Source organism: Fukomys damarensis, unplaced genomic scaffold, assembly GCF_012274545.1.
Source record: "Fukomys damarensis isolate Sample0158 unplaced genomic scaffold, DMR_v1.0_HiC HiC_scaffold_37, whole genome shotgun sequence".
In the NCBI taxonomy this organism is placed as follows: Eukaryota; Metazoa; Chordata; class Mammalia; order Rodentia; family Bathyergidae; genus Fukomys; species Fukomys damarensis.
Window position 1 is genome coordinate 31,848,237 of NW_022900949.1, and position 10,399 is coordinate 31,858,635.

The window sequence follows — 10,399 nt, forward strand, 5'->3', positions numbered from 1 at the left end:
AAGGGCGGGGTGCTGAGGAGCGACCCAAGGGAGCTCCAGGGATGGCCACCCAACTGAGCACCTGTGGCAAGAGGCTGGGGAAGGAGGGCGGCTCAGGTTCTTCCCTAGTTAGAGTGCTGAGGGCCAGAGAGCTGCCTGTGGTCCACTGGCAAAGCCTGCAGAGACAAAAGGGGGCGGGTCGCAGGCTCTTCCTCCCGATTCCCCAGGATGCTGTGAGAAAATGAGGAGACTGAGGGCAGAGGGAGCATGCGCTGTCCCCTCTCTGATGGCCTCAGCCAGCATCTCGATGCAGTATCTCTGGCCTTCAACCCCACCTAGCCAGCTTGCTGTGACCACGGCCGTCAACCTACAGGAGAGGCTTCAGGCACCTTTGGGCCAGCCCCGCCATCTCGTTCACTGCCTTCTGCCTGATGACCACCTCACCACCTTCCTCCACCTGGCGGTCCCCATCTCTCTGCTTCTCCAGCCACAGGTCCTTCTCCTAGGCAGCTCGCCTGGCACGTGAGGGCAGTGTCTACGGAACAGGGTCACAGCCACAGCCTGCAGCCCCTGTGGTGACAGGGCTGTCGGCTGTCCTATATCTGCTCACTCCTCAGAGAAGCCTCTAGGAACCCACCGATCTGCCTCTGTTCTACAGATAAAGTGGTTTCCATGTCTTCTGCTGACCATGGCAGCTCCAGTCCTAAGTTTTGTGCATTTGGAAAAATAGGTTCATTCTTGAAATAATAAGACAGCTAGCCAGAAAAGGCACTCAGACGGGCGACATCCGGACAGCCAGCCTGAGGGATCTGACCCTGGCGTGCAGGGCAGTGCTTCTTTTCTCTCTTCCTTTTCCTTTCCTTCTATGTCAGGACTCAAAGAGAAGACTGCAACACTGGTACAGCCCTTGAAAATCTTTGGTAAGGAGTTCTCCTCTCGTCCCCAGCAAGGCTCTTCCTTGTGAGACTGACTGTGAGAAGCGACTCGGCAACACTTAGAGCTGATTTTCAGCACAACTTTGCTGAGCTGGAATCCACATCCTGTACAGGTCACCCTTTAGAACATGGACAGTGGTTTTTAAGACATCCACAGAGGTGTGTGACCCACATGGGTCACAATATGGGGTGTTTCATCACCCCACAAGGAAATCCACTGGCAACTGCTCCCCAGTTCCTCCCACCCCCATGCATCCATGAATCTAGGTTCTGTCTCAGTGGGTTTTTCTGTTCTGGGCACTGGGAAAAACGGAACCACACCACGTGTGGCCTTCCGTGCCTGGCTCTTTCCTTGGGCATGTTTTTTGAGACCCCCACAGCACCGCCCCGTTGATGGCTGAATCCCGTTCCATGGTGGGGACACCTCCTGCTGTGCTGTGCACAGGGCTGCCGCGTGCGCGCCCATGCAGCTGTATGGGTATGGGCCAGTGGGTCCCCTCTGCTGCTCCTTGGTGGCCCTGGCCACATACCTGTCCCCACGCCAGTCATCAAAGCAATGGAGGCTCCTGTTCTCTTGCCCAAGGACAATGTCTGCAAGTGGGATCTGGGGGTCACGAAGTAACCTGGGGTTCTGCTGCTTGGAGACCCCCAGGCTGTCTTCCGAAGTGACGGCACTGCTTCACACTTCCACAGGGGACACTTTGGGAGTCCCAGCCTCCAGATCCTGCAAACTCTTGTCATCAGGTCTTTCCGTTGCTTATTTTCCTCTAGAGCTTGAACCCAGGGCCTTTACCCTGAGCTATATCCCTATATATGAATTTTGAGACAGGGCCTTGCTAAGTGGCTAAGTTACCCAGACTGATCTTGAGCTTGCAACCCTCCTGCCTCAGCCTCCAACAGGGCTGGGATTACAGGTGGAATTATATGTGCCACCCTACCCAGCTTGGTCACCATGTCTTTTTTATTCTTATGCCCTCCTTGTGGGTGGGAACTGAGATTCCATTTTGGTTTGTTCGCAGTGCCCTAAGGACTAAAGTTGAGCACATTATAGTTGTGGATATCAGCAATTTTCTATCTTCTTTGGAGAAATACCATTTACATAAAAATAATTTTAACTGAAAGGCACAAATAAACTATTTATAGTAGGGCATCAGTTCACGAACTTGATTCTTTCCACAATTCTGTTTGCACATCGAGTTGGATGAGAAGCAAATCCGATTCAGTGGTTAGGTTCAATGTTGACCTTATGGGGAAATTTGATTTGGTTCTTGTCCAATTCGGTTTGTGACTAGAATCAAGAGAACTGAGTTTGTGAATCAAGGGACCACTGTATTACCACATCTCTTCAAAACAGAGCTATGGTGAGTACATAATTAGAGTCTGGCTGTCACACCAAGAAGAAAGCTGCTGGGTAGGGACCCTATGGTATTTTTCAAGGAGGCCAGCATCATGGGAAGAACATTTTTTCTTTACATACTGTGCTTCTCACCCTCCATGCCTGAGCTCCAGCAAGTCATTTTGAACCATGAAAATACTTTGAAGAGGGAAGCCATGCATTAAAGGGGTCCCCATGGAGCCAAGGATCCTGATGACACTGGGACACCCAACATCCACCCTAACCATTTTCCGAACATCTTCACATGAGGTCAATCCCCCAAAATCTGCCAGCCGCTGGATTCAGATCCCTATTCTTGCTACCAAGTGCAGGTCCAGAGAAACAACCAGCCATGGTGAATAACCACTTCTTCCTTCACCATCATCACCACATTGTTCCTGTTTTATTCACGTGGGCCTTGCTCTTCTGAAACTTGATGTTTAATAGCAGGAGAACAAAATGGGTTTAGAATACATGAAAAAGCATGGGACAAGGCCACAAAGGGGATGTCACAAGGAGTACTATATGACAGGGAATCCACAGGGACAGGAGGCAGATGCGGACTTAAGGATGGGATGACTACTTTCAGGACGAGAAGCTGCCCTCACACAGGACCAAGGGTGCCCCTGTTGAAGGCCACCCCTATGCTTAGGCTGGGAGACCCTGCAGTATCCTGGCACCATAAGCTGCCAGTGCCTTTTGGGGACCTTGGGTCAGCAGCAGAGAATCGGAAGGAGCTGGACAGTGGGACGGTCAGGCTGGCCCCCCAGGAGGTTCACTCAGGGCCCTAGTGGAGATGGGTCAGTTGCCTGACAAGACTGTTAGGAACGAAGACGACCATTCCTTAACCAGTGACCTCATTCCCGAAAGCAACAACCTGGGGACACTGCAGGGGGGCGGGGAGGCCCTGATGCGAGGACTGATGTTTGCTGAATCAAACTTAAAGGTGCTCACAGCCACTGGATTCCTAGGAGGGTGGTGGCAGCCCACAGGAAGTGCCGAGCAGTGGTGCAGGTGGACCACAAGGCAGCAGTTACCGGGTAGATCAGCTTTAGAAATGTTGAGATGCATCGGAAAGAATCTAATGCTGTGTGTACGTCACATACACAACAGTCACGTTCTGGGAAAACCTACGTAGATCCAACATTACAAGTGGAGACATGAAGATAGAGACAAGAAGCCATCCCCAAGGACAGGAGGACAGGCCTGAGAAGCACTTGTGACCTGAGGCCTGCTGGTGCAGGGCCCACTCCAGAATCCTCTGGTCTCCACTCCAAGCCACGGGGCGTCAGGGAATTAACAACTCCTGATGAACAGGCAGAAGCAAAATACACAGCACACCCCAGGGAAACGCTTCACCTGCCACATGCCACATGCACGTGGGCTTGCAGGGAGCCGAATATGCATGTTGTTTCTGGCCTTTCCCAGCACCAGACAAGCACACGCTTACTGTGTGTGGACATGCAGTGCAGCACTGGGTGTACAAACAAATGGCATACAAGTCCCCAGCTCTAGGCTGGGTGACAGCTTTTCATGGAGATGTCTTGCTTCAGATGAACATTTTGACTTTCCAGTTTTCCTGGACATCTCACCAAGCCATTGTCCCTGGTTCCTCAGCCCCCCACCCAACATACACTTTGGACAGGAAGGCGGGTGTCCCCAGCCCACACCGGCCGAGGCAGTGGGTGACGGTGGAGCTGCAGACCATGAGTCTACTCACCACTCACCTGAGCCGTGGAGAGCCTGATGCGGCTGTGTAACATGGAAGTGGCTGAGCTCGATGACTACCTCAGGAGTAGCCGTGAGCCGTGGAGAGCCTGATGCGGCTGTGTAACATGGAAGTGGCTGAGCTCGATGACTACCTCAGGAGGAAGCGGCCTTCAACCGCATGGCTACTGTTAACTATGAAGACCGATGCCCACACCATTCCAAATTCTAAATTCCATGCCCCTCTGTGGGTCACAGGTGAGCTTCAGACCACCCCAGGCTGGGCCTGCTCTGACTTCCAGAGGGAGTAAACATCTCGAGTCCCTGGCACTTGGACAGCTAAACCCGAGGCAATCTCCTGTGCGTTGGATTTGACTGTTCTCTGGGAATGCTGCGAACAAACAAAATGATTTATTGAGCCCATTCAAATGAACCAAACCAAAACACACAAGTGGGGGAGGAGGGGGAATTATGGTAAAACAAATAACACAAATCCATTTCTAATGTCAGCGTTTGCTGCATTGCCACAGGCTCAAGTGGGTGTGGACATGGTTCCCCTGAGATCTAGACTGTTTTCTCTGTGCCTGGAGCTACTTCGGGAGGCTCTCAGACATCCCTAGGGGCTTGCTAAGACAGGCCTGGTGGATCAGGAACTGAACCCTTAGTTAATTTAGAAGTATGGGAAACAGTGAGTTGTCTTTTCTGTCAAACATAAGTGACTCCATCTTGAGCTCCAGCCCACCCTAGATCGCTCCTCCTGAACACACTGAGTTATAGAAAATGCCCACCAAGTTCCAATCCTGGGAACACAGCTACATACCAAAGATAGCTTATCACGGGCCAAGGATTTTCTGGTCTCTGTGTCCCACTCTGCTCTGCTCTCCCTTCTCCTTAGCAAACCCTCAAATTCCCCTTGCACCGCCTGAGTTAGCCAATTGGGATAGATTGTGTACCTCCAAACCAGCCAATGGGAAAGAGGTCGGTTGCTCCTCCTGCATTAAGGGTCAAAGGGGCAACCCTCCTTTCTCCTGTGTACCTGCTACCTCATTGCTGGGGTAGGCTTGTACACATTTGCAAAAGTGAAAGCCTTGGTGAGATTTCCTGATGTCTGAGTGCTTTATCATCTGGATCAACAGATTGAGTCTGGGGGCTCATTTCCAACAATTTTTGATGCCCAACCTAGGACCCCAGCCTACTGATGACACCAAGAAGAGATACATACCATAGCCTAGTTGCAGTGGTCTCTGGGATGAGAACCCATGTCCGTGCACTGAGGACACAATAAAGATTTCTTGACAATGAGGGACCAAAGGGAGGCAACAATGACCAGGCAACTTTGTACATGAACCAAGTTAAGAAAAGTCAGGAATGACTATTGTTTTGGTGCTGGGGTTATTCTATTCCTGTCCCAGGTCAACCTTGGGTGAGATCAGGATGGCCTCCAGTGAGACCAGCAACTTTGGGTGAAGTCAAGATGATTTTGAGAGAAATAAAAAATAACCTACAGCAAGATATCTCTGCATACACTGGAGATTGAGCCCCCGACTTGGGACAAACAGAATGAAAAATGTGCCTCCCAGGCAGGACAGATTAGGAAATCAAGGGGGTCAGGGAACAAAATATCCCATAGTGCCCTCAGACTGATGTTAAGGACTTAGGACAACAACTCCGACAAAAACAAAACAAAAAACAGAAAGCAAGCTCAGATGCTTCATTTGGCCACAAATCCCCCTCCTCATCCTATCCATCTCACCAAAGTTCGGATCAGATGAGGACTGTGTATATCAATTATTGATTAAATTTCTTAATAGTAAAAACCAGGGTCTTGGGGGAGATAGGTTACTTCCTGTGTTAGCAACAAGGATCAATGGTTCTCTTCTCCCTAAAAACACAGGAGACTTCCTAAGAAACAAAAGGATTCATCTCTGGTCCCCTCCTCCACATGGGACCTCTGGAGTCCCTGCCCCAGCAACTGGCCAGCGGCTCTGCCTCAATAGGAGCTGGTGCCATCTGAGGGGACCCAGCCCCTGGCACGTGGCCACAACTGCACAAGGAGAGACCGGCTTTTTGCTTGGTGAAAAAAAAAAAAATGTAAAAAGTGGCCAGATTTTCAGAATCATCCATTTCCCCCTAAAATTAGAGGGCTAAATCCCTTTTTCCCTTGAGAGAAATTCCCCTGGGAAAGAAAGAACTCAGGTCACAAATCTTAGCTAGGGTCAGGGGATTTAGCTCAGTGGTTCCGCTGCCTGCCTCGCAAGCACAAGGTCCCAAGTCTGATCCCCGGTACAAAAAAAAAAAAAAAATTGATACTTTTGGTCACAAATCTTAGCTAGGGTCAGGGGATTTAGCTCAGTGGTTCCGCTGCCTGCCTCGCAAGCACAAGGTCCCAAGTCTGATCCCCGGTACAAAAAAAAAAAAAAAAATTGATATACTTTTGGCTTCCAATTTAAGTTGGTATTTTTGTTTAATATATTTAAAACACTTCCTGTGTGGGCCAGGGATGTAGCTCAGTGGTACCGCCGGCTGCCTTGCAAGCTCAAGAACCCCAGTTCGATCCCTGGTAGCAAATAAAATAAAATAAGCACTTCCTATGAACTGTAAATTCTTCAACTATATTTACAAGGTTAAAATACTCAAATGGGAGGGAACTGTGGCCAAGTGAATCAACAGAAGTAACACCTGATACCGGATTCAACTATTGGAAAGTTGGATGTTTAGGTAGGACTGGAACAACTGAATATGCTGTACATCCACTCCACTGTATATATATGACACCTAAATCTAGATAAAATATTCCTAGGGAAGTTAGCCCCCAGTGAGCTAGGTTGGGGTAGAGTGCTTTAAAGAAATATAAATTATCTCAATAATAATTTACACTGCACGTTGAAATGCTAGTTTGGATATAGTGGGTTGAACACAATGTACCATAAAATTAATTTTACCTTTTTAACAGGTTTCCTAGAAAACAGAAAATGACCCTGGAGGCCTCCTAGCGGTTTCTGTTGACAGAGATGTCAGAGCCCATATCTCAATCCAAGAACTCTAGTGCCACCCGCTGGGCACACTTTGACACCAAACAGGCTGGGAGGAACAGGAGCATGAACCTGAGGGTGTGAACCCTTGAAAGCCGGGCTCACAAAGCACAGAACTAAATTTACACTGTAAGGGGGATCTAGAAACACCTCCCAACACCCAGAGAACACTCGACTCAGTCTGTGCAAGGCTGCCCCACTGGCTAGGAGCTTGGCAACGAAAAGGCCGCTGTGGCCACCCTCACTGCTCCCAGGGAAGGCTCCCAGCTGCCTGGCTCCTTCACCCCTTCCTTACTCCATCTGCCCGTTCTCCGGGCACTCTCCTTACAAATACATCCTCTTCCCATCCTTCCCACATCATCTATTCATTTGCCTCTTCCTCTTTCCTTTTATGATTCTAGAAGTCTAGTGATTGTATTTTAGTGTTTTTTTTTTTGAAGACAGGGTCTCACTATGTAGCTGAGATTGACCTGGAACTCACTATGTAGCCCAGGCTGGTCTCGAACTCACAGTGATCCTCCTGCCTCAGCCTCCCGAGTGCTGGGATTACAGGAGTGTGCCACCACGCCAGGCTTAGTATTCCACTTTTACTGTCTCTCCCTTATCCTAGGAGCTGTTTCAGTTGGTTTTGTTGCCTCACCCTTACATCGAGCTCTTGGTACAGTGGGTACAGATTCTGTACAAGCAGAGCCCAGAATGCCCTCTCATGCCCAGGAGACACTGCTCTCCCCCCATGGGGTCAGTGTCCTTGGCAACAGCTGCCCAGCCAGGCACATGGGTTCCTCTATTCCTTCCCACTGCACCAGCTCCATGTGCCTTGGACAACAGCGGCTTTGTGGGATGTCTTGAAACCATTAACCGAGTCCCACCTTTGTTCCTACCATGGCTCATGTGGCAACTCTGGGCCCCTTGAGCACCCAGATGAGTTTTAGGGTTAGCTCATCTGTACAAACAAGGCAGCTAGGCTTTAGTGTGTATTTAGTTATTAGCCTGATGAGGCCCGTAACCGAACAAACAGGTCTGGCACTTTGCCCTTGCTCTGGGGCTCAGAGACAAGTTTCTAGGAATTCGGATCTTTGCCTAAACCTGCTGGATGCTGGGCAAGACTAGAGCCATGAGCAATGGAGAAAGCACCAGTCCGGACCCTGCCACACCAGGATGGCCAACCGTACTCAGGGGCTGGGGAAGAGGTCATTGAGGGAGCACTATTCCCTCACTCCTCTCCCTCCCATGCCTCAGGGCACTTTGGAAACCTGTGCTGAATGGGCACAGTGGCACACACTTATACATAGGACACTGGGTGGCTGATGCAGGATTCAAATTCTAGGCTGGCCTGGGCAAACTTAGTGACTCAGAGACCCAGGTATCAAAAATTAAATAAAGGTTAGGGATACAGTGTGAAGGTGCTAGGTTCAACTTCTAATACTAAAAATAATCTTATCAGAGTTCTTCTTGAGCTACCAGCCTGGAGCCAGCTGTGGGAGTCCCAGGGCCTGGTGACCAACCCCCAGCTACTTGTCTACAGCTGTGATGGGACCTGGGTGCAGGGCCGTGCTCCTGGAGCCCCGCCCACACAACACCCTGGTCAGTGAGGACAAGGGCCAGCCTGCCTCTCCCCACAGGCCCTAGTCTGACCCAGAAGCCAGGCCTGGTGGGGAGGGGCACTGGGTGGCAGTACAGGAGCTAAAAGCTCTGACTGTGACAACTAGGGACATCATCTCTGACAGGCCCAGCAGCCACAAGACACCCAAATCATCAACATACATGTATCAGATGGCCATAGTATATACAGGGGCATGGAGGACAGGACAGTGTGACAATGGAAGCTAGTGTCTCCCTGCTACCTTCCTGGGTTACAGAGGTGTTGCTCCACCTGGCCTCAGTGTCTGATGGCACTGTGTCCCATGCCTCCAGCCCTGGGGCCCAAGCCCTGGGCCTCTTCTGCCTCCCTACTGGGCCTTCCTGGCCCGTGCTCCTTTACCTGGCTGAGATCTGAGCTTGGGAGTGAAGCCTCCACCCGCCCATGTGGGCAAAGGTGTGGAATGGAACCCTCAGCCCCAAGCCAGGGCATAAGGTGTCACAGACAGGTCCATAGGCGCTTCAGCATCCAGTTTTATAGCACAGACAATGTCTGCCTCCAAGCACTCACGGTCAAGTCCACACGAGGGAAATGGGGCCTGGAGGGGAGCAGGGAGGCTGCTCCACACCAGCAAGGAGATGGTGGTAAGGGGCCAAGGACCCACTGTGGCTCTGAGCAGGAGTGGGAGGATGAAGGCCCGGCTCAGCCCAAGTCAGAGTACCGAAAGGGTCATGTCACTTGTTTATAGTATGAGATCATGTCATCCAGAGTTGCAAAAGTGACTGTGGGGGCCTGTGGGGGGCCTCCAGGCCCAGGAGCAGGTGGCACACGAGCAGGGTGGGGCTCCTGGCCCTGGTCCGCCTGCTGCCCAGGGCTGCTCGGGGCCACTCCGGGTCTGCTCCATGGCTGGCTGCTTGAAGGCCCCATTCTTTTCTGTCCCATGAAGTAAGCTGAAGGTGGGGCAAACTCGGGATCTCGCTCGGCCCGGAGAGCTGACTGCCTCTTGGACCACTGTCCAAAGGAAAATTCTAGTGGAAATGAGGAAGAGTAGTGTTAGAACCCATTCGTGAATCAGTTCAACTAAAAGATTTCTTTTCTTTTTTTATTTTTCGTTTTGTTTTTTGAAACGGTCTCACTATGTAGTCCAGGCTGACGTTGAACTCAGTGATCCTCCTGTCTCAGCTTGAGGGCTGGGATTACAAGCATGTCCTATCATGCCTGGCCAAATTTACAATTTCTTAAAAGCCACCAGAGTTCTCTGGAGAGTAAGGACAGCACCAAGGAAATCCTATTCCAAACTGTATGAGCAATACCTGCAAACAGCATGAGACCAGGCTGAGAAAAGGTAGTGACTGTTTCCCAGCAGAGATAGATCAGAGCAGGGCTTTGAGAAGGCTAGCAGGCTCAGGGGCAGGGACAAAAACACACTAAAATGAACTTGAAAGAGTATGAAAAGTGAAGCAGTCAGATCACTTGCTTGACATGGTGCGGTAGGCTGCATCCTTGGCAGAGTGCTGGAAGATGTCAGAAGGACCCGTCCAGATCTGAGAGGTGTTTACTCAGCCCCACCTGTCACAGTGGCCTGGCATTTCTCCTCCTTTGGCTTTGGGTCTTATCAGCCTGAGTAACACAAGCTCACGTCCCACTGAAATGATCACTGAAAGAGCATGGAACAGTCTTCCAGAGAAGCTGCTGTGGGCGCCGTGGTGAACTCATGAAGTGAAAAGCTGTGCCTCCGTGGCGTGCACGTGTGTGGGTGTGTGTGTGTGTGTGTGTGTGTGTGTGTGGTGAA

At 50.7% G+C, this 10,399-nt stretch overlaps 2 protein-coding genes across 4 annotated transcripts in view; both read right to left on the minus strand.

Annotated features, from left to right (window-relative positions):
• CUNH3orf20 (chromosome unknown C3orf20 homolog) overlaps positions 1-6,269 on the minus strand; it is a 47,230-nt gene extending 40,961 nt beyond the window's left edge. For both annotated transcript variants that reach the window (XM_033759747.1, XM_033759746.1), the window contains exons 1-4: positions 4,817-6,269; positions 4,152-4,387; positions 4,017-4,077; positions 62-155 (exon numbers count right to left, since the gene is read on the minus strand). The gene's annotated coding sequence lies outside the window, so the exon portion shown is untranslated. The remainder of the gene's footprint in view (positions 1-61; positions 156-4,016; positions 4,078-4,151; positions 4,388-4,816) is intronic.
• Positions 6,270-7,543: 1,274 nt separating this feature from the next.
• Ccdc174 (coiled-coil domain containing 174) overlaps positions 7,544-10,399 on the minus strand; it is an 18,146-nt gene continuing 15,290 nt past the window's right edge. The window contains exon 11 of one of the 2 annotated variants that reach the window (XM_010637919.3): positions 7,544-9,635. In XM_010637919.3, the coding sequence (XP_010636221.1) occupies positions 9,337-9,635 (299 nt within the window). In that variant the 3' untranslated portion in view covers positions 7,544-9,336. The remainder of the gene's footprint in view (positions 9,636-10,399) is intronic. The other variant, XM_010637918.3, reaches the window with a different exon arrangement.